General features: G+C 53.2%; 1 protein-coding gene across 1 annotated transcript in view; it reads left to right on the forward strand.

The window, feature by feature from the left end:
• Positions 1–20,735, forward strand: part of ALPK2 (alpha kinase 2) — a 37,733-nt gene extending 16,998 nt beyond the window's left edge. Inside the window, exons 6-10 of the mRNA XM_075533226.1 lie at positions 1,019–1,293; positions 2,664–2,752; positions 7,616–7,833; positions 11,555–11,603; positions 20,504–20,735. Coding sequence (XP_075389341.1) covers positions 1,019–1,293; positions 2,664–2,752; positions 7,616–7,833; positions 11,555–11,603; positions 20,504–20,735 — 863 coding nt within the window. The remainder of the gene's footprint in view (positions 1–1,018; positions 1,294–2,663; positions 2,753–7,615; positions 7,834–11,554; positions 11,604–20,503) is intronic.
• The last annotated feature ends 3,604 nt before the right edge of the window (positions 20,736–24,339 follow it).

Here is a 24,339-nt window from a genome sequence, read left to right on the forward strand (position 1 = left end):
GGGTCTTCACATGGCTGCTCCAGCTCAGGACACTAGCATAGCTCCATGTGTCTTATCAGCTTCAATGTCTCCCAAGGAGTAAGCATGTGTCCCACCTCCAGTGAGCTTTTGATCTCCTTAGCGCCTCCAAATGAGGTCATCAAGCTGCGACCTGATTGACAAGCTAAACTCCACCCCTTCACTCTGAAGTCTCAAATTGACAACAGATTATGGAACTGCCACAACTTCTTTAGGACCTTGATTAGCAGAAGGAGCTGTTCCCTTGCCCTCCTCCTCTCCCTTCTTCCTCCCTAGTTTGCTAATCCCTTTAGGAATTTCATTCTCCAATGGAGGAACAAACAGCATTTTACAGGCATCCTCTAATTTAAAAACTAACAACCGGACGACAAGCAGGAGAAAGCCCAGAATGACCTGGGCTAGCCCTTCCGAGCAGTGCGGTCAGGCATTATGGCCAGGCTTGGGGGTACCCTCCCCACCGTTAAGCAGTCTTCCTACCAAGACCCTCCCCCACCTGTGCACACTCACTCTGTGCGCCTCTTCTTAGCACCCGGATTTCACCCCAATGGATGCAGCCAAGAACCTGTGAGAAGTGTCTTGAGACACCAACCCTCGTGTGCATAGCTCTGTCGGGTGGACTCCAGTGTGTGTGTGTGTGTGTGTGTGTGTGTGTGTGTGTGTGTGTGTGTGTGTTTGCTGGTTCTTTCTCCTGGAGCGACCCCACGAGGATGTGGTAGGCAGTTTGGAATCCGAGCCAGGGCTGGAGACTGAAAGGTTTCAAAGAAAAGTCTGCCTTCCTCCCAACTCTAGACAACTCTAATGGCCATAGGCCTCTCTGACTCGACTCGCCCTGGAGAACGCCCTGGGCTCAGCTCTGGGCCAGTGCACCTGCATCACCTCGAGTCCGAGTGGGAGGGGCCACAGGTCAGCCTTGTCGGCGGCCGTTCTAGGGGTAGGGTTAGTTAGTCCAGCGTGGGGATGGGAGGGCATGCGATCTCACTGTAGTTGTGCTGTGCTTCAGGCTGTGAGGAGATTGAATTCAGTCAGCTCCTCTTCAAAGAGGACTTCCTCATGGACAGCTACTTTGGGGGCAGCCTCCGGGGTCAGATAGCCACGGAGGAGCTGCACTTCGGGGAAGGGGTCCACCGCAAGGCCTTCCGCAGCACAGTGATGGAGGGCCTCACGCCCGTCTTCAAGCCTGGCCACGCCTGCGTGCTCAAGGTCCACAATGCCATCGCCTACGGGACCAGGAACAACGCCGAGCTCGTCCAGAAGAATTACAACCTGGCCGCCCAGGTAGGTCAGTCCATCTGCCCAAGCCTGCCCAGAACGCACCACGCCTAGCATGCGAAGGGTGGACATGCAAATCAGCCTGGGAGTGTAAGCTCCATTCGCTGGTGGGAGGTGGGCACCCCTCCTCTGTCTCTGGGCCTCACACCCGCCCGCTGGCTGGAGATACTTCACCAGCTCTGAGCTGGGTCTGGGAACTTTCTGGGCCTCAGAAGCCCCGTGAGATCCCTGGGAGTTTGGGTCTTCTTGGACACAGGATAGCATGGGGGAAGGGGTTCCAAGCGGAATCAGACGCTCCAACCCACCTCCCCAAGGTGGTTCTGGGCCTTTATAAATAGGGCCCGCCCATAGAGACCACTTGATCTTTTCCCCGGGGCAGGTCCTTCAGGCCTCAGGGCCCCGTTGCAAGTGACAGTAATGGCTGCTCCTGAGTTAAGCCAGCAGGGATGTTGCCCCGTGTCCCTGGCTCAGTGCCCACACCTCTACTTATGTCGCTGAGCCACAGAACTCTGGAGGGTGCACAGAACTCTGAGCCTGTGCATGGACTTCCCTCAGGAGGCACCAACATTGGCCAAGCTGTCCAGAGAGCTGGGACGGGCTCTGACTGCACATCTCTCCTTGTCCACCCGAACCATGAAGGGGTCAGACTTGGGTGGATCTCTTGGGTGGCATCAAACCTTCACCACCTGTCCTTCTCTCAGATGCGGCGATGTCCTCGGGGACTTGGTGTGCGTGAAACAAACCACCCTCTCACTGTAGGGTTTTGCCAGTCGCCTTCCTCATTCCTCCTCTGTCCTTTCTTTCCTTTCATGGAGAGGACATTCCCTCTGAAACACCACCTGGCCCAGTCATGGAAAATCCCCCAGCCCCTGGATGGCTACTCTGAAAGGCCCCGCCCCCAATAACCAGGCTCCAGCTTGCTTTCTCCTAAGCCACCATCCTGCCCAAGGGTGTCTGTTTACCGCTCCGATGACAACTCTGACGAGGAATCTAGATGGGGAATCCCAGCAGGCCGTCGACCAAGAGCTTCCTCTGGTGCCTTGCCCAGGGGTCAGCCATCTCCGCTCAGGGGTGACCTTTCACCACGCTGGTTCTGGAATGGGATAGTCCACGGACACCTGCTTGCGGGGACCATCTGACCTTTGCCGGGCATGGTTCCTTTGGGGCTCCGAGCTTCTTTGTGAATGGCCAGCTCTATGTTCAGTGATAATTGCTTCTATGACCCGGCTCGTGGTGAAGGCTTGCGAATCCATAGGCATGACTCACGCTGGGAAATCTCCCTATTCGCATGAACCCAACTCGCAATTAGCCTGACGTCAACCCTCTGTCTGAATTTCTTCCGATAACTCGACTTTCCCGTCTATTTGGTGCCACAGGAATGCTACGTCCAAAACACCGCCCGGTATTATGCCAAGATCTATGCCGCCGAAGCACAGCCTCTGGAAGGCTTTGGAGAAGTGCCCGAGTAAGTGTTTGCCTGTCTGGTACTGCCAACCCTAAGTTGCTAGAGACCCAGAGGGCTGAAAGGGCAAGCAGGGCTGGGAGGACCAGTGTTCCACTTGATCTTTCTGCTTGTAGACTCCAAGAGGGCACATGTAACTGCCAGCCCGCTCATGTCGGGCTCCAGACGCTTTCAGAGGTACTCCAGAAAGTCCTTGAATAAGTGCACGCATGCCTGTACGTGTGCATGTGCGTGCAGACGGATGAATGGATGGATGGATGGATGACTCAGCTTGTTCAATAACTGTATCTGCCATACACCTGTGAGAGCCAGGCAGTAGGTCAGATGGACACATTTGAATCATGGGGTTCGTTGGCAAAGGATATTGGATTTCCCCAGGATGGCCAGAAGGATACCTAACCAAGAGGAAGAATAGCCAGGATGCTCCTTCGAACCAAGGATGTTGAGACTTGATCTCACATACTTTAGGCTTGTGGTCAGGAGGGACCAAGGCCGGGAGAAAGACAGCGTGCTTCAGAAAGCAGCCGGTCAGCGCAGAAGACGAACCTCAGTGTGATGGATGGTCACAGTGGGGGGAAAGGGGCTCAGATATGGCTAGGATTGTGTGGCTGAGATGGGAGCAGGCAACGTTCTGTTCTGTTGAATGTACACAGGGTATCCCTACGACTTGCAGCCGACGTCATGGGACCTAATCACATTACAACCACAATCATGTTACACTTAGAAGGTCGTCTTCTCTCCTGTATTATCTCAATAATCAGCAAATAGAAAAGCACAAGAGGGATCAGAAAACATTTACTCCTCTGGCAAAAGTAAGAGCCAATGGTATGTCAGGGAAGAATGAATTGAGTGGCCGGGGAAGGCCTCCCTCGGGGGGATGACATGGAATCTGATAATAAAATGATGAAAAGAAGCTGGCTCTTTGAAGAGCTGAACAATGACCATTCCGGGTCCAGGGTTTTGCTAGTTCAAAGGCCCAGGGCGGTAGAGAGCTTGCCACGCTCCAGACACAGAGGGGGCCGGGGGCCTGGATGCCAGTGAGGGGGAGAGTGTAGGAGGCGAAGTCAGAGGAGCGACTAGTAACTGTGAATGTTGTATGGAGGAAAGGAGGGAGAAAAATTCGACAGTGACCCCACAGTTTCTAACTTAGGAGATGGGTAGCTGACGTTGCCCTGCCAACAGACCGCTTCTCGGAGCAGCCGCAACAGAGGTGGGTGGAAAAGGGAGACATGAATTTTGCCCTTGTCGTGTGTGAAGGTTATGACATTGAGGTATGTCCAATGTTGTAGCTAATTGACCACCTATACCTGGAGCTCACCGACGAGGATGGAGCCAGCGAGCTGGGGGTGCCGGGCCCCCACACATCGATAGTGGCTGCAGCCGCGATCTGGGTACAGTATGTAGAACAAGAACACAAGAGGCTCCGCATGGAACGTGGAGAAACCGAGCCGTCAGGGGCAGGGAGTGTGTTCGGTGGAACAGGTGTCAGCTAACGCTGGGAAACATTCGCGGTGGGACACCAGGCGGGGGAAGAAGAGTTCCCGAGGGCGAAGGGGTCAGCAGTGTCAGCTGCTGAAGGTCCTTGGAGTCATCAGAGGTCATCAGAATGGGTCCCCTGGTCAAATGAGGCGCAATGGGTCAAGGAGAGATTTGGAATCAAGGCCTGGACCCACATGGAAGCCACCTTTTCAAGAAGCGGAAGAACAAAGGAGTAGGAGTAGAATGGGGGTGCGTCGGGGAGCCCCATCCGAGGACAAGCGTGGGGCAATGTCTTTTGCGTGAAGATTGGTTTGCTTCACTGTTGTTGAGAATCAACACAGCAATGCACACAGCAGGTCGCCGTCTCTATAGGCTCGAGTGTAGTGGCAGTGGTTGTCCTCGTTGAGTTGTGCATCTGCCTCACCCCCCTTTTCTGAGAGGTTCTTCCTCCCTGAACATAAAATCACAACCTATAAGGTTCCTATCGGATCTTTGAGTTGCTGTTGTCAAGGTGACCCCATCGAGATAGAAAAAAAAAAGATCAGACAGACAATCTTAACTAGAGAAGCTAAACTGTTGTCTAGTTTTCAGAAGACTTCAAAGGAATATTTTTGGTTGAAGGTAGGAAGATGGTCTCAGGGCAGTGGCTTCAGGGATTCATCCAGCCTTGATGGGTCCAGGAAGTCTGGATGCCATGAGAATTTGAAACTTGGCTCTGCAGTCCCCGGCTCCCCCGCGCCCCCATTTGGTGAGGATTTTTCTATCGTACCTTTGGTCCAAAGGTTTGATGATAGTAGCCTGGCATCCCCAGTTCTTCTGGTCTCTTGGCAAGGGAGGCAGTCGCCACCCCTTTCATTTCCTCCAGTGTGGTGGTGACTTTGAAAGATGGGGAGATGGGAGCAAGTTTGTAGTCTTGGGGAACACGAGAGGAGCTAAAGAGTTCAAACGGTACTAATCTGCAGAAGACGAGTCTTGAAGCTATTATGTCCTAGACATCAAGGATTGGAAGACTTTGGGGAAGTCAATATTTAAAATATTGAGGGCCAACAGGCAGAATCAAGCCTCTTACACAGATATTTCTAGAAGCGTGAAAAGTGACTTCTACCAATTTTTATGATAACATTTAAAACATAATCATTGAGTACAATTTTTATAATATAGGTCTATGAATCAGAAGAAGAATTTGTTTTCTCTCAATAGTATTTTGATGATTTGCGGTTCAGAATTAGGGTCCTCTATGATCAGCGTACTCGTAGATTAAACAACTGGGTTGCTTAACCTCAAGGTCAGCAGTTACCACCTACCAGCCACTCTGAGGGAGAAAGATAAGCCTTTCTACTCTCATTAAAAAGTTACAGCCTCAAATTCACTGGGGGCAGTTCCCCACTCTCCTGTAGGGTTGCTATGAGTTGGAATTGAATTCATGGCAGTGATTTGGGGCATTTTGGGGGGAATTTTTAAAAAACATTTTATTAGGGGCTCATACAACTCTTATCACAATCCATACATATACATGCATCAATTGTGTAAAGCACATCTGTACATTCTTTGCCCTAATCATTTTCAAAGCATTTGCTCTCCACTTAAGCCCTTTGCATCAGGTCCTCTTTTTTTCCCTTTCCCCTCCCTCCCCGCTCCCCCCTCCCTCATGAGCCCTTGATAATTTATAGATTATTATTTTGTCATATCTTGCCCTATCCGGTGTCTCCCTTCACCCCCTTTTCTGTTGTCCGTCCCCCAGGGAGGAGGTCACATGTAGATCCTTGTAATCGGTTCCCCCTTTCCAACCCACTCACCCTTTACTCTCCCAGTATCACCCCTTACACCCCTGGTCCTGAAAGTATCATCCACCCTGGATTCCCTGTGCCTCCAGCTCCTATATGCACCAGTGAACAACCTCTGCTCTATCCAGACTTGCAAGGTAGAATTCGGATCATGATAGTTGGGGGGGGGGGGGGAGGAAGCATTTAGGATCTGGGGAAAGTTGTATTCTTCATCGGTGCTACATCGCACCCTGACTGACTCATCTCCTCTGGGGGAAATTTTTATAATCAAATGTTCACCCGTGAAGAATATTTTTGAGGGCTGTTATGATAACCAATGTGGGGCTGGATTCGACCTGTAGGCAGTGCTTTGTGCCTCCTGCAGTAGAACTTCCTCTGCTTCATCCACAGTGAGTGATGGATGGGCGGATGGATGTAGTCCATCCCTCACAGGTCCTCCTATCATGTAGCAGGGCCACCTCTGGTTACCTTATGTGAACTAGCAGTCCCTTCCCCGCACTTGCCCTGCCCATTTCCTTGCCATTGCTTTGGTTTCACAAGGCAGAACCTCTATTTTATATTTATATAAATCCACATCCATGAGACCGATTGACACAGTGGCTGCAACAATGGGCTCAGGTACGGGGATAATTGTAAGGATGGCACAAGACCACACGGTATTTCATTCTGTTGTGCACAGGGTCACCGTGTGCCAGAACAAACTTGTTGGCACTTAACAACAGCAACAATATATATGACTGCTTTCTGAAATAGTGTATAGAAGTGTTTGACAATAGAAACCACCTAATAAATATTTGTTGAGTTAATGGAAGGAAAGAAGTAAAGATGCATGGATGCCCAGATAGCTGCATGCATAGATGAGAGGGTGGATAGATGGATGGTTTCATAGGTGGATGGCTACATGCAAGGTTGAGTAGGTGAATGGGTGGATGTATGTATGTATGGATGGATGAATGATGGCTGTATGTGTGCTTGAGTAGATAAATGGGTGGACGGATGGATGGATTATGGCTGCATGCATGGTTGAGTGGATGAATTGATGGATGGATGATGAATAGATGATGGATAGATGGATGGATTATGGCTGCATGCATGGTTGAGTAGATGGATGGGTAGATGGATGATGGATGGATGGATGGATGGATGGATGGATGGATGGATGGATAGATTATGGTTGCATGCATGGTTGAGTAGATGGATGGGTGGATGGATGGGTGGATGGATGGATGGATGGATGGCTGCATGCATGGTTGAGTAGATGGATGGGTGGATGTATAGATGCATGGTTGGGTGGATAGATAGATATATGAATGGGTGATTGAACTGTCATCTGACCAATGGGTCATTGAGCTATAATTATAATACAGACATCTGTGAACAACTAAATTCCATTCCAAGGAGAAATTCCTAGGCAACTCTAGGAGAAATAAAAACAGAAATGTACCCTCTTACCTAGTGAAAAATCACAGGGGAGGGTTTTAGGCTAAATCCATGGGAAGCCAGGGATGGACTGCAGCTCTCTGCTGCTCCAGGGGTGAGTAGCAGCACCTGGTGTTTCTGCCCATCTGAGGTCCAAGTGGGTCCATGTTCTCTCCCCTGCCAGGATCATTCCTATTTTTCTCATCCACCGGCCTGAGAACAACATCCCGTATGCAACCGTGGAGGAGGAGCTGATCGGGGAATTTGTGAAGTATTCCATCCGGGATGGGAAGGAAATAAACTTTTTGAGAAGAGAGTCGGAGGCTGGTCAGAAATGCTGCACCTTCCAGCACTGGGTATACCAGAAGACAAGCGGCTGCCTCCTGGTCACGGACATGCAGGGTGAGGAGGGAGGCTTGGCTCCCGCTCAAGGAATGCTGTGCGCTTGGGTCGGGCCAGGGATGGGGAGGGAAGGGAGTATGGGGGCGAGTCTCCTAGACAACTCTATGATGCCTTTAGGCAGGGCACCAACGTCGCTCCAGACCAAGGTTTGTGACAAAGGGTCCTGAAATGGGCAGCCAGAAAGTGTCATTGCGCAGGTTGTAACAATTCCTCCTAGTAATGCCTTCCCGTCACACCAGCTACCCAAAGGTGGACTTTATTGTTAGCCCCTCAGTCAGTGCGAACCCAGAACCATGTAAGGAAACCCACTGAAGGACCTTCCACATCACACACGCTAATTCCCAAAACAAAACACGATCTAACAGCTACCTATTCTGCTCGGGCTCTGGCGGTGCTATCTTTCTATCTTCTTCTCCACAGAGAATTTTACATTCAAACTCAGGTTTCCATGGAAACGTAATACCCCAGGGTGTATGCACAGCTAGCTTCAACGACTGTCCCAGGGCAGCCGCTGGCACAGCTGTAAGGGGTGAGTGCATCAGGTGGGGGAGTGGGCTTCAGGGGAGTGGCTGCCCTGTGGACTCACTCTCTTGTTATGGTGGCCGAAGACAGCGTGTCCACTCTCCAAGCACTGTCCGCCTTGCATCACTGTACAGAGACACCGCGGTTAAGATTAAAAAAACCCACAAAGCCCTCAAACTCAGCCGCCAGCCTCTTACTCTTAAAAGCTACTGCCTCCTGGTTGGCATTTGCTTGTTTCCCAAATGGTGCCAGTGCCAGCAGGCTTGTGGATGGGACCCCAGGGCTGTGCCCACTGGTGAGGCCACTTTGGAATTGTCAAGGACCTGTCACACAAAAGGTGCAAGAACTAAAGCTCTAGGGAATGCATTCCTAGTGCTGCCGTCTTTCCGTCCATCAGGAACAACCTGCAGAGTATGGTGACCCACAGCTCAGCTTAATCATTATGCACCAGAGCAGAGCCCTGGTAGCATAGTGGGTTAGGCGCTGGGCTGCTAATCACAAGGTCAGCAGTTGGAGCCTACCAACCACACTGAAGGAGAAAGATAAGGCTTTCTATTCCCATAAAGATTTCCAGCTTTAGAAACCCATTGGGGGCAGTTCTACTCTGTTCTAAGCATAGGGTCACTGTGCATTAGAATTGAAGTCGATGGCAGTGAATTTGAGCTTTTGAGAATCTATTATCATCAAATAGAGGCCTTTAATAAGAGGCCCTGGTGGCACAGCAGGTTATGCATTGAGCTGCTAACAGAAAGGTCAGTGGTTCAAACCCACCCGCTGCTCCGAGGGAGAATGATGACCACTGATTGAAAGCCTCAGAAGCTCACAGGGGTCATTCTTCCCTGCCCTGCCGAGTTGCTGTGAGCCAGAGAGAGGCCTGTAGTGACCCAAGCTAGACTGCTGTCAAAATGATAAGAACCAAGAGAACCGTTTCATGTTAAAGGTTACATCTTTTTATTTCCTTTCTAAACTGCAAGTGATCGCTATCTGGGAATTGTGACAACCAGGTTGGGAATACCCCCCACCTACCCCCAGGGGCAATGCCCCTTTGCCAAGTGATTCTTTAATATCGAATGTCCATGCAGCTTAGGAAGGGGAGACAAAAAAACTGCGATTTTGAAATACATTCAAGATGTCCGAGGAGAGCTCTGGCCATGTGGACTTTTGCGGTTTGCCTTTTGGAAAGCATGGATCCCGCTACGTGAAGCATTTCTAAATCCGTCCTTGTGGTGAGCAGCTTTGAAAGAGTGAGCTCAATTAGCTGCCAACTGTGAAAGAGGCTCTTCAAATGCTCGCTAGAGCACCCGATGCACCGTGTCTAATTCAGCCCGCAGGTGCCGCATAGAATAGCAGGCTCTGGGCGTCTGTGACTAACCAGCCGGAGCTGCCACATGTCCCTGTCCTGGCCAGACTCTGGGCAGACACTGCTGAGGAGGCCCGTTCACCTGCCAGCCTTCCTTTCCAGGGCCTGTGGGGCCATGGAGAACCCTGGGTCTGGGGTGCCATTAAGCTTCATGCTTGGCTGCCGACCAGAAGGCTGGGGCTTGGACCCATCAGCTGCTCATGAGAGAGGAAGCTGGGTAATCTGCTCCACGGTGCCCCACAGGCAGCTAGCTCCCCTCGGTCACATCAGGCTGCTAGGAGTTGAAATGATTGGACGGCATACAGTGACTGACCACAGGCTGCCATCAGATCTGACCCTGGGGAGTGGGGTTGGGTGGCAATTGCCTGCCTCCCTGATGGCCCCGGATGTGGGGCCAAGCTGGGGTAGAACGAGGGAGGTGGGTGGCCCTCCTCTCTGCTGCAGGTGACAGCACCCTCCTGACCTGAGAAGAAGGCACCTCCCATTCTTGGTGCAGCCCCCCGGTGGCACAGTGGGTGCATGTTGGGCTGTTAGCCACAAGGCCAGCAGCTTGAATCCAATGATGCTCTGCGGGAGGAAGAGGAGGCTGTCTGCTTCCACAAGGATTTGCAACCTTGGAGGGAGGGGGAAAAGAGGAGTGGATGCCAGGGCTCCTGTAGAAAAAGAGGGTTTGGAAATGTTGATGGCAACATATGTTCCAGTGTGCTAAATACAATTGAATGATGGGTTATTAAAAGATTTGTAAGAGCCCCCCATAAAATGATTTAATAGTTAAAAAAAGATTTACAGCCTCAGAATCCCACAGGGGCAGCTCTACTCCTTCCTATGGAGTTGTTATGAGTCGGAATTCACTTAAGGCAGCGAGGGACTTTAGGGGGGTTTTCATACCCCCAGCACCTGAGCCGCTGCCCCACCAACTCCCACTCAGAAGGAGACACACACAGACTCATGCCTGGGCGTCTCCCACGCTGAACCAGGCGGGAGGCTGAGGCAGCTGTCTGCTCACGTGACTCAGGATGGCTTCACGGATGTCAGCTAGGTCAGACTGTGCGTTCCACATGCCGCATCCCCTCCCCAGGCCACTGGCTGCACGTGGGTGGGACTCTGCAGCCCAGCCCACCCCACTGCCAGTCCCAGACCGGAAAACAGCACGGCCATGGGAAGTGGCAGAGCTGGCGCGTGGCTGGAGCATGGCTCTTCCTTCTCTGAAAGAAGAAAAGTCTTCGGGGACCTCCTGACATTGACACTGGCTGTCCCGGCCCACACAATCCCTCCTTCCCCTTGGGAATGGGGACCAGCCCAAAGCAGAGGGCTTCAGAGGAGAAAGTTCCTCAAGGAGCAGCAGGTGTCAGTCCTCAGAAGGCTGTGCGCAGGCAGGCTGGGGGCTCTCAATCCTCAGAGTTGAGAGGGTTTAGGGTGAGCAGACCCCACTGTTCACAGGAGGTTCCTCTGCTCTGAGATGCTGCCTCTGGGGGTCTGCCTTCCCCACCACCACCCCATAGAGCTGGGTCTGCCTTCCCCACCAACCACCCCATAGAGCTGGGTCTGCCTTCCCCACCACCACCCCATACATCTGAGTCTGCCTTCCTCACCACCACCCCATAGAGCTGGGTCTGCTTTCCCCACCACCCCATAGAGCTGAGTCTTTTTCTCATCATGACCCTACAGAGCAGGGCCTGATTTCCCTGGACTCCCCACAAAGTAGGCACATGCCCCCTGGCTGCCCTCCTCCACAGAAGGCAGCCTCTGAAGCCGGTGTTTCCTCAGGAAGGGAGATGGGAGTCGATCGGCACTACCCACCCCCAACCCTCTCTGAGCCTTCTCTCTCTCTTCCTGCAGGCGTGGGGATGAAGCTAACCGACGTTGGCATAGCAACTCTGGCTAAAGGGTGAGTAGGCGAAAACCACCGTGAGCATGCATCATTCCACACTGGGCTGCCTCGCCTGCGGGGGCAGGTCTGCCGGTGACCGCAGCTGACCGGTGCTCTCGGGATGAATTCCTGTCTCCCACCTACATCCAGGACTTAGGGGCTTCTGTCCCACAGGGAGGCCCACCTGTCCCCACACTTGGCAACAAACAAGGACCCTCCTCCCCTGCAAATGACTTTGGAGATTAATTACTGGCAGGGGTGCCATGGGGTGTGCATGTGCGTGCGCACCAGCATTTATTGGGATTTCTTTTAACTACAAACGTTTCATGTTCCTACCTTGAATACAGTGAATAGCTGCCCAATGCAGAGCATCTTGAGGATACTTCCTCTTGCCTTTAAGCCCAACGAATTCCATGTTTCTATTTTATTTTTTATTATTTTAATGATCATTTTAATAAGGGCTTTTACAGCTCTTATAACGAGCCATCTGTCAATTGTATCAAGCATATTTGTACATATGTTGCCATCATTATTTTTTAAACATTAACATTCCATTCGAGCCTTTGGTATCAGCTCCTCTTTTACCCTCCCCTCCAACCCTCATGAGCCCTTGATAAAGTGTAAATTATTATTTTCATATCTTACACTGACTGCTCTCTCCCTTCCTCCATGGTTTCTGTTGTTCCTCCCCCTGGGTGGGGGGGGACGGTTATGTATCAATATTGTCATCAATTGCCCCTTCCTCCCCTCCTCCCCACACCTTCCCCCTACCTTCCTAGTATTGATACTCCCATTCTTGTTGCTGAGGGGTTTATCTGACCTGGATTCTGTGTATTGTGAGCTCTTAGCTGCACCTGTGTACATGCTCCGGTCTAGCCAGAATTGAAATGCAGGACTGGGGTCATGATAGTGGAGGGTGAGGAAGCCTCAAGGAACCAGAAGAATATTGTGTGTTTTATCGGTGCTACTCTGCACCCTGGTTCGACTCATCCTTTCCTCATGACCCTTCTGTGAGGGGAGGTCCCCATGTGCCTATTTTAATGCATGATTCCCCTTGCTCCCAAAGCCCCTCAGAGGGCTGATGGATGATGGCAGTGGGGACAATAGCAGGCTACTAGCCAGGTGTTGTTACTCAGCCTGGCTGTGGTCCATGACGTTGCTGTTTCGTGGGTGGCCAGATGATGGGGCTTGTCTAGAACTGTGCTTGGCGCCTGTTTGCTGCTCTCCTCCTCCTCCTCAGACATCTCTGTGTGTGGTCAATAGAAAACCAGAAAAGCCAGACCCCTTGCCATGCGTGGAATTCAACTAGGTCAATACAGGTGTCACGAAGCGTTAGCCGCAGCAGCATCTTTCCATTTACAATGTGGTGATCATCACAGTGTGTTCATCGTGTTGGTCAACCATCACCGAGAGCCGTCTCCAGAAGTTTCTGCCACCCTTCATGAAGCAAAGATGAGGCTTTCTACTCCTGTAAAGAGCTGCAGCCTTGGAAACCCACAGGAGCCAGTCTCTTGAGTCCTGCGGGGTCACCATGAGTTGGAATCAACTCTTTGGCAGTAAATTTGGTTTCTGTTTTAAGGGAAGCTCAGTACCCCAGTGGGGTATCTCTGACCTGCTGCCCCTTGAATGATTTACTTGACCACATGGGGACAGCAGGCTGTCTGGGGTTCTGGATGAGCTAAAGTTCTGTGTTGGAAACTCCCCTCCCGCCCCCGCCCCCGGCATGCACCTGTGTCCACGAGTGCTCAGAACTTTTGTTGGGAAGAGAATGGAGAGGGCACCTGACTCCGGATGGAAGGTGACTCTCCAACAGCTGGGGCTCTTCGTCCGTTTCCGGCCACCTGTCCTTAACTCGAGGATCAAGGGGGTCAGTTTGAGGATGCCCAAGGCGTGGTCTTTTCAATCACCTCAGAGGCCTGCTGAATGAGGAAGGCTGAAGCAGAATCGGTGCATTTGAATTACGGTGCTGGTGGAGAGGATCGGAAGGGCCACGGGCTACCTGAAGAACATAGAACTCTGTCTTGGAAGCAGGCTAGCCAGGATGTCCATTAGAAGGAAGGATGGGTGTGACTCCTTTCACATACGTTTACCGTGTTCTGGAGAGAGACCAGGCTCTGGGCAGGGACATCCTGCGTGGTAAAGTCGAGGGGCAGGGGGAAAAAGTGGGAGCCCATTAAGGAGATGAATGACTCGGGGGTTGCAGCTGTGGACTCTAGTGTCACCACTGTGCCGATGGCGCAGGGCCAGGCGGGGTTAGGTTCTCTGGTTCAGGGTCATCTAGGTGAGTTGGAATCACTGCAGCGACAGGCCTCAGCGACCCTGTGACATGTGTGCTGGTGTTTCAGCTGGAAGGAAGGCAGGCGGGAAGAAAACAGAAACCAAACCAGTCCCGGGTTGTCCGGTCGGTTCTGACCCTGGGGGTTCCCATAGAAGCAGACTGTCTCTTGTGGCCAGGCACCTGGGCGCTGACTACTGACTTTTGGGTTTCCAGCCAGACCTTACTCACGGCACCACCGGGGCTCCTTGGAGGAAAGAAGAGGGATTTGGAAAAGAGGAAGAGGGACAACTCTTGGTTTTCACCCTCCTCACACACACCCTCCTCGCACATGACCTTGATTCTTGAAGTTCCCAGGGATGCTCCAAGCTCCTCGTTGGAGTTCAGAAGCAAGCTGCAGCTTGGATAGTTTCTCCTGTGGTGGCTCTGTCTGAAGACGCTCCGCCATGTGCACCACGTGCACGACCCTTCCTCCTTATCCAGGCCTGGCACCCACCCACTACTGGGTCACCTGCTGGTAGCCTTGTTGCATTCCTCAGAGAACCCTGAGGAGAAGGCGACCACACGTCCCATTTGCTAGGGACAGAGCATTTTACCCTGGATGCTCCAGTATCCCCTCTGATGGAGCATTTGCCTCAGACAAGTTCCTGGGATAAAAGCACATTCTGTCTTCCTCTCACCGATCCAACCAATTCCATTCCATCTCACTTCAGTTCTGACAGCAGCTGCCCGGGCCACACATCCTCCTCCGACCCCTACCTGACCGGAGCAGACTCAGTGCTCACAAGGTGAAGGACCTGGTGCTCCAGACTGCCCACTGGGCCCCAGACGCCAGCCCAAGCGGAGAGCCTCCAGATGCCTCGCTTTGGATTGGCTATAAACTTGGGGCTCTCTTTACTTTCTCAGGATTTAGCCACAAACTCAGGATGCCCCAGCTCCCTTCATACCTCACCTTCTGGCTCCCACAGCTCACTCGGGTTTGAGAATTTGCTAGAAATACTCAGAACTCAGAGAACACACTTAGTATTACAGTCTCCCCCCCCCCCAAGCTATTTATGTATCATTTTATTGGGGGCTCTTACAACTCCTATCACAATCCATGCACACACAGGATTACAGTCTTCTTACAGGAAGCAGGAGACAAAGAACAGAACACTGGCCGAGGTCTAGGAGGGCCGGGCAGGCAGTGTTCCTGTCCCAGAAGCACTGGATGTCTAGTCCCGACCAGGAGCCTCTTGAGCTTCTGTGTCCAGAGTCCATCCCAGGCCTCCCTCCCTCGTCCTGCTTGATGGGACCACCCCCCTCCCCCAGATCAGCCCCACCTGAATCACTTCACTGGCATAAACTCTCAGGTGTGGCCTGGAGGTCCCTTCAAAGGCACATGAGTCACTGGGGAAATTCCAGGGCTTGGGAGCTTCTCTTTCAAGAACCAAAGAGAAAGACCCGATTCTTTGGATAAAGTTCATTTATTAAACTTTATACCAACATATCCTCATTTAGAAGATAAATTCTGTGGTGTCACCTCACCCCTCACCCCCACCCCAGGGCCCCTAGGATTCAGAGTAAAGCCTTCCTCTCGGATCCAGGTGTTCTCTGCAGAACGCTGCAAATCCAGGCATCAGCAGACCTGCCTGGGATCCTGGCCAACTGCAGCTGTGAGCTCCTCACGTCAGCTTCTCAAAGCTGCTGACCTGGAGGATGGGGAGATGGGAGGGGATGGGGGCGGGGCACGGGGATCCCCCAGTGCATCTGAAATATTGTCTGCGTTCTTCCTTCCTGCTTCAGCCTAGGGTCAGAGTGGGCAAAATGTCACTCCTTTATTCGGAAACGCCTTCTCTTAAAACAGTAGCCTGCTGACCAAGTGCCAAACACCAGGACAGCCCGAGGGTGTGGTGACACGGGCCAGCATTTTCAAAAGCGGGTCAGCAGCTTCCAGGAACCCAGGTCTTCCGAGAGAGCTTGAAACGCTGCCTTTCCCCCTCGTTTAAGAAGCACTCCCACATGCCCTGGTTTCGTCGTCAGTTTTCACGTGACTTCTCTGGCCTGGACAGCTGCCCAGGACCCACTAGAAGAGTGGTTGGCGGGATCCCAGAGTGTGTCTACACAGGGGGCTTACATACCGCTGGCCTGCCCAGGGAGCGGTCAGGGCGCAGAGCTTCTGAGGGGGTATTAGACCATCTTGTCGGTGGTTTGGTTGGACCCCCGACGTTTCTTTACACTTTTCTTTTAAACCACAGAAGCCTTCTCAAAAGGAGGATTTCTTACAAGGGCAGGGTAGACAACTGATGAAGGGAAGGGCCAGCCGCCGCTGACACGGCCGTCTCGACTCATGGCAACCCCTGTGTGTCAGGTGGAACTGCCTGAGCTCCACAAGCTTTTCAGACACCATCACTGGCCTTCCTCCCAAGTCCCTCTGTGTGGGCTTGAACCGCTGACCTTCGCTTACTGACCGAGAGCATTAGCCCTCTTCCTCACGGAGGGGCTCCAGTCCGCTAGCCCCTCCTCTGTGCGGCTGCAAACAGAACGAAAGGATCTCCCACCTCTTTTGGTCGGCAGTGATCAGGATCTTTGTGACATTGAAAGGACTTGTTCCCACGGCTTCAATCCAAGGGGTCCTGGGGGCAGGGCGGATGATGAGTTGGGCTGTCAACGGAAAGGTGTCTGGTTCAAACCCACCAGCCACTGGGAGGGAGTGAGATGAGGCTGTCTGCTCCCGTAAAGAGGTGCAGCCTTGGAAGCTCCGGGGAGCGGTTCTCCCCTGTCCTGTGGGGTCGCTCAGCGTCGGCATGGCTCGAAGGGGGCAGGCTGGGTTTCCTCTTCATTCTAGTCTTCCTTCTGGCTGCGGACACTCCAATAGACGCGACCTGCCTTGATCGATCGCCGAATGAAGCCCACGGGTATGACCTTATTGCGAGGGTATTTACGAGCTCGTGAAAGGAAATCACGACATCATCGGGACGTGATCATTTAACCTCACTACTACCTGCTAGGTGATCCTTAACACACCTGCACCTGGTATTTCTCCAGGGATGTCAGGAAGCCCGTGGGCCCGCGCCTTCATACCCCCACCCTGTGCTATTGTTGGACTCAAAACACTCACGCGACAGAGGATGGCAAGTCGGATTGTTTGTGATAGTCAATCGCTCGTTGCGTTGGCGGATCAAGAGGCTAACGGAAGCGTGCGATGCAAACAAGAAAGATGGAGCGCTTTAACTGGAGACTGGGAGTTGCACCACGCCACGGACACATCACCCCACCCCACCCCACACCACAGACATAACACCACACCATCCCACCCAGCCCACTCCACCCCATGCCACATCGCAGACACACCACATCACACCACGCCATGCCACAAACACACCACTCCGTTCCACAGCACCCCCAGCCCACACCACCATGCACAGGGCCCAGTCCTGCCCTGGTTCAACACTGGGCCCTCCTGGCCAGCAGTGGCATTTCTGGAGAGGTGACAGGGCTGTCATTTAGCCACTAGAGGGCCCCACGGTCAGTGCTTCCCCCCCACCCCCACACCTCTTTTAAACTCGAACCCACGACTGTGGTGTCAGTTCACACTCCTAAGAACCCCACAACATCCAGGAGAATTCCCGAGGGAAGTTCCCAAAGCTGAAACCCTTCTGGAAGCAGCTGCCAGACCCTGCCCTTTGCAGTCTCCGGAAAAGCCAATGATTTCCTGTCTTGGATTGAAGCAGAACAAAGACAAACACTTTGAAGGTATGTCCCTGCCCCAGTTAGTAAGCAAGTGAGGGTGGCATTCAGGGGCCACAAAGACACTTTTGACCTCAGAAGGTGATGATGGCATTACTGTCGTGGAAACCAAATTCCAGAGACTCTTGCTGCGCTGAGACGTGCTTGTCCCCAATGGGCGGGCAAAAAGGAAGGCACAAGGCCCAGTTACCAAGGCAGCAGGTGACCTGGATGGACAGGTGTCTGCTGAACACAAGCTCCCAGGTGTCAGTGTGCCGGGCTCTGGCCCTCCGAGCGCTGGAAAAAGGAGAGATGAAAATGGCCCCGGCTTGTGGCCAAGCTGAGTTCCAGAAAAAGGCAGGGGGAGGGTGGGAGAACACCACCCCCACCGCGCCCTCAGCCCAGGCCCTGTGAGGTGCGTGCCGAGGAGGGCCCAGAGAGGCTTGTGGCTAAAGCGTGGCTTCCCGAGGACAAGGAGCATGGCCCTAACACAAGCGTGTGCGTGTCTGTGTGAGGGTGTGTGTGTGAGAGTGCGTGCACGCACGTGTGCATGTGTGTGCCCGAGTGTGAGTCTGCGCACATGCACGCGTGTGCCCCCACATGTGGATGCGTGTGAGTGTGTGTACACATGTGATATGAGAGTGTGTCCCCAACCTGACTCCCGGCTCTTTAGCAGGGCCTCACAGGCTTTCCTTAGAGGTCCCTGTGCTTGCTTTAATGAGTGCTCCATTGCCTTGAAATTCTTACCAGTTTTAAACAACAGAGTGTCGTGGCTGGTTCTCTATGCCTGCCCCCTCACCTCCCCTTTACCTGGCACCACATCTATCTGCTAATCCCACGCGTCCCTCCGACTGAAGCCCCATCAGCTGCAACAAAAACCTGGTTCCTACTCAGGTGACCTTGTAGGACAGAGGAGAACAACCCCAGAGGGCTCCCAAGGCTGGCCATCTTTACAGAAGCAGGTAACAAACGCATCTTTCGCCCCTGGAGCAGCCGGTGGATTCGAACTGCGGACATCTCCGTTAGCAGTCGAGCAACGGACCACCGCACCCCAGGGCTCCTTCCTGGTAACAACCACAGGCCCGAGCTTCCCTCCAACTCTCCTGCACGGAGCTCAGGGGCTCCATGGATTTGTTCTCCTCCTCCTCCCAGCACCCTGATGACATAGGTTCTATCATCTCCCCTACTTTGGAAATGAGGAAACTGGCCCAGACTTAGAAAGAATACTTGGATTCAAGTCACTCAGCCAGCAGGTGCTTTGCCCCTCCTCACAGTCTCTCTTACCTGTGGTCTACGTCACCAAGCCCCCCGTCCTCTTCTGCCTATTGACCCCTCCTGGTGGGCATGTCCAGCCAGCTGGACCGCACCCGGCTGTGATCCACATGGTTTGCACTGGCTGGTTTTCAAAAGCAGATCTGTCTTTGTCAGAACAAAACCTGTCTGACATGGGTGACTCTGCGGGTGGTTAACATACTAGCGGCACAGCTTCCAGCAATGCACCCTCCCCCCATGTACAGACAGCCGGACAGCCATGGGGGGCTTGGCTAGCGTGTCCGGCTGGGCTTTCTCGTGGAACAAAACCAACGACACTCACAGGTTTAAGAAAGACCTTTGTATCAGGAATGAAGTTTCTGCCAAGGAAGCGGTCCAGCTCAAGTCCATGGGTCAGATGCTAGCTGGGGGCCCCTCCAGACTCCCTTGGCTGCCAACCCATGAAACAGCAAGGCACAGACGGACCCTGAGGGATCGCAGGCAAGTGGGTACAAAGACACGGCCACATGGATCCAACCAAGGTCAGCAGGAGCATTGCCCACCGCTGGCAGCTTCCAGGATCGGCAGGTCACATGGGCCACTGCCCCAGAGGCCAGAAGCAGGATCCAAGTAAGCAGTAAGAAGTGGGGACCAGAGAGAGACTATTCCTCCACAGGGTCTGTTGTGAAGAAGCCACACTCCCCAGGAGACATCATCAGGCTGTGACCTGCAGCTGTGGGTGGACTCACTGCCTAACTAGGGAGAATCCGGCCAAGTGGACCCAAACCTGAACTGTCAGCACTTGGTGGGAAGAGGAGAGGGGGGTTGCTGCCCCTGCTGCGTCCTGTATTCGAGGGATGCAGCGCTGACTCAGGTCAACACAAGCGCAGAACATGGACCACAAACATGTAATTCACTCTTCGTCTCGTTTAATTAATTAATTAATTTATTTATTTATTACCATCTATTTATTGAGCCTGCAATCTATACGAAGGAGCCCTGGTGGGAGGTGTTGGACAGCGGGAGAGAGCCAAGGCTGGCTGCTCCAGCGCAGAGGAGCCCTCTCAGAAACCTCACAGGGCAGTGGGTCTGGGGCGCATTCTTCTTAGCGCTGGACGAGGTGTTGGGGATACAGTGGTGAGCGGGAGATGATGGGCCCCCCTCACGGGGTTGACAGTGTATGAAGAAACAGACGTCAGCCTGATAACCCGCCCCGCTGACAAATGGGAAGCTGTGTGATCTGGAATGTGCCTGCTCCAGGGCTCTATGGTGTGTGTGTGGGTGGGGTGTGGGGTGGCGGACTTGACTCTGCTAAGAGTCAGGTGAGCCAGGTGGCAGTGCTGGGTGCTGGCAGGGGGCCTCAGGGAGCCTGTCTCTGTCCAAACGGCAGTGGGGTTTGAGGCGGTTCTGGTGCAGGGTTCCCCCTCTGGGTGGTGTGGAGGATGGTGTGGGGTGGCCACCTGGGACGTGTCCCTACAGCCGCCAAGTGGCTAGTCCTGTGGGATTTGTATGTCAGGCGCATCCTTGCAGAAATGCAACACGCTGCCTCTGGAGCACAGAGGCGCCCCGTAGAATCCAGAGGTTCTCAGTGCCCCATGTCCACCCCCACCCCCAGCCCCACAATCCCAGGGTTTTCGTTGAAAGCTGCCAAGGGTCCAGATTAACACGCAGTTCCCTTCTGCAGGTACAAAGGATTCAAAGGCAACTGTTGTATGTCCTTCATCGACCAGTTCAAGGTCCTGCACCAGTGTAACAAGTACTGTAAGATGCTGGGGCTGAAGGCGCTTCAACAGAACAGCCAGAAACCCAAGAAGCCCAGCGTGCTGGGGAAAAGCAGATTGCAGCAGCCCCCGGCCGCAGCCATGGCCACTGGGAAGAAAGCAGGCTCCGGGAGCCCCGCCGAGAAGACGGCCTAGGACTGCCCGCACCACAGGGCTTGGTTCCAGGGGGCTCTGGCCCTCCCTTGGGGAGCTGGGCCCCGGGAAGGAACTGCACTCCTCACCAGACCCAGAGAGGCCGGATCTCAGGGCGGGTCGTGTTGCCAAGGACATGGTGCCAAGCAGGATCTGCCCAAAGCGCCACCCCCACCCCCCCACCCCACCCCCACTCTTGGAAAGGTAGGTGACGCAGTTGCGGAGTAAAGAGCCCGAAGCCCTTCCGCCGGACGCCTTGCTGCCCATGGTGTTAAATATGGTTTCCCAAAACACGAGGCCCCTCCACTCCCCTCCCTACCCCATTGTCACTTCCTGTTTCATTAAATTCGTATGTAAACAAAGTATAAGAAGCCTATTGTTATCATAGACAGTTTCGGTTTTGTGTTTCCCTTTAGAATTTGTGCCGTATTTCAGGTTTCCGGGTGGGGGGGCGGGCTGGCTTAGAATTTGGTCTCTTAAACTCACAGCCTGGAAGCCCAGTGGATCTGTTCCCCTCTCTCTAGGGGCGTCACCACGGGTCCGAATGAGGGACAACACGTCCACCACAGCCCCCTCCTAGTGGACCCCGCAGGCGGGGCCATCAGTTCACACTTGGTTGCTTAGGTAGCTCATGGAAGGGTTGCAGGTTCAAGCCCACGCCAAGGCGCCGCAGAAGAAAAGGCCCAACTATCGACTCCAAAAACATTTTAGCACGAAACCTTCTGAACTCACTGTCACTGACTCGGTTCTGTCTCGTTTGACAGAGCAGAACGGCCCCTGTGGGTTTCCGAGGCTGTACATCTTTACAGGAGCAGAAAGCTTCATCTTTCTCCCATGGATCCGCTGGTAGGTTAGAACTGCTGACCTTGCAGTAAGCAGAGCAATGCTACCCACTACGCCACCTTGGCCCCCCGACCAGTCGCTGCAAATCCTGCAGCTCGAAGTTCTACTCCGACACTCTGGGGGTGCCGTAAGAATGGCCCCGGCTGCGTGTCCGATAACTTCCTACAAGGTTTTTCCTGGGGCACAAAATATTTGCCATCCGTGCCCCCCTCCTACCCTCAAGCCCTGTTCTTCCCATTACTTTTCTACTGTACTCCTTCAGTCCAAGACGGAGCCCCCGCACGGGTCTGCTGTGCTTACCTCTTAGCTGGGCAGCGGGCTCACAGGGGTCCCAATTCCTTCCTGCCCTCATCCCCCCCCCGTCACCCCCCTCTGTCCTCACACTGGGAGACGCCTTCTCTGCCCGTTGGGACCACGCCCAGCTGTGGAGAAGGGCAGCGGGTTTCAGAGGGAATTACATGACTTACGGCTCATGGCGGCCACTGTGTGGCCATATCTGTGCCGCATTGGGTCTTGTTCCTGACCACTGATTTCCCGCGCGACCTGACCACCACCGGGGACGCTGCTTGACAGTGAGGACCACCTGGCGGTTGTGGCTGTCGCTGACTTGACTCCCATCCAACTCTCCACGACAGAGGGAGCCTGCCCCGGGGGGTGGTTTGCTAGGTTGAAATCTTTAAGGGAAGGCGCCCGGTGGCACAATGCTACCTGCAAACCAGAAGGCTGGCGGTTCCAATCCCCCAGTGGCTCCTTAGGAGACCAGACCAGGTGATCTGTCCCCATGAAGATGTCAGCCAAGGAAACCCCAGCTCCACCCTGTCCTAAAGTGTCCGGTAGGTGGCACACATCCTAACCGTCTTCACCGGAGTCATTCCTGCAGAACCCCTGGGTGGGTCTGAACCACCTTGGCAGCTGGGTGCTGAATCACTTTGACACCAGGACTCATGATGAGTTTGTGAAAACTCGGGTTCTAATGTAATGCGTTTGGGGGTGGGGAGGACAAGCTTCTGCAGGATGCCTATGCTGCTGACTGAGGTCCCCCCCAAAACCCAGAGGGGAGTGGACCATCCTCCTGGTGGTCAAGTAACCTCACTGGAAGAAGAATCCAGAGACTTCTGGCTTCTGATACCCGAAGCAGAGCCAGGGGGAGGGAGCACCTGGCAGGTGTGCGGCTCTCAGGGAGCAAGGACAAAGCCAGGACAGCGGGCTGCCCCAAAAGTCTTCCAAATGCTATTCTCCTCAGGCACACCATCTGGACGTTTTCAAAAATCAACCTTTAAAAGGATTTTTTTAGGAGAGGAAGCTCCAGCTGGTCACATTTCATCTTCTCCCAAAGGTGCCACTGCTGCCTGTTTTCTGGAGAGATTCCCCGGTTCTTGGATTTTCAAATGCTCATTTTTCTATCAGGCAGCAGCCTGTTGTAGCCTGCTTTTGTCCTCAGAGATCCTGCAGAGAGATGTATTGCCCAGCAGAGTTCTAGAAAGTTCCACCAATGCAAAGACCCAAGGCACATTTTGATGATGATATGTCATATTTCCCTGTAACAGTGAGTCTGGCCGACTCGACAGACCTGGGTAGTTTCTTGAGCAATAACTTGAAGTTAAAAAGAAAAACAAAGTTAAGTGTTGAAAACAAGAGGGTTGCGTAAAAAGTTTTATCATGGAACCACCAAAACCTTTATTAAATCAAATAGATCAAAGCGTGGAGCTATTGTTTCATGGCAGTCTCCACCCAGGTCTATGTGCTTCCGAGTCCGCATCCCCGACTCGCTAACCCTTCCCTGAAGAATTCCCAGCCGCTCCGTTAGAGCACGTCAACACAGTGGTTGGACATCCTTGGGAGACTCAAGTCAGGTGTCTTTTCAAAGTTCTTTGAGTTAGGGGAACAAAAGGAAGCCTGAAGGCGCAAGGTCAGCCTGTGAGTGGATGGGGTGAGAGTTCCCAATGATAATCTCATAGGACAGCCTTTGGTACCCTCGGAGAAGGAGCAGGCGTCTTGTCAAGAGGCAAAGGTCTGTGTGACCGTGAGGGCGTGTCTGCAGCCACCATGCACTCATCCCAGGACCTGCTGACATGTGTAGTTTGGAGCAAGTCCGCACAGGTATAACTGGAACCCTGGTCTCACTGACATCGAGTCGATGCTGACGCATAGCGACCCCAGTGAGTTGCCCAGACTGTAACTGTTCATGGGAGTCGAAAGCCCAGTCTTTCTCTCACAGAGCTGCTGGAGGTTTGGAACTGCCGACCATGTGGATCACAACCCAACGCATAACCTCTTCACCACGGGGATTCCTTGTTGCCATAGTTTTTGACTTACCTTCCTAGATCCCCCAGCTCTCTACAATAGAGTAGACGTGTCCCTTAGATTGAAGGTAGAGAGGAGAAATGTCCCTTAGGATCAGGTATCAGGCATCAGAGAACAAAATAATCATATCATTGTGAATGAGGAGGAGTGCAGATTGGGGACCCAAGATCTATCTGTAGGCAACTGGACATCCCCTTACAGAAGGGTCACGGGGAAGAGACCAGCCAGTCAGGGTGCAGTGTAGCAACAATGAAACATACAACTTTCCTCTAGTTCCTAAATGTTTCCTATCCCCCACCCCCACTATCATGATCCCAATTCTACTTTACAAATCAGGCTAGGATGTACACTGGTACAGATAGAAACTGGAAACACAGGGAATCCAGGACACATGATCCCTTAAGGACCAGTGCTGAGAGTGGCAAAACCAGGAGACGGGAGGGAGGCTGGGGTAGAAAGG

Source organism: Tenrec ecaudatus, chromosome 15 (genome assembly GCF_050624435.1).
Source record: "Tenrec ecaudatus isolate mTenEca1 chromosome 15, mTenEca1.hap1, whole genome shotgun sequence".
Lineage (NCBI taxonomy): Eukaryota > Metazoa > Chordata > Mammalia > Afrosoricida > Tenrecidae > Tenrec > Tenrec ecaudatus.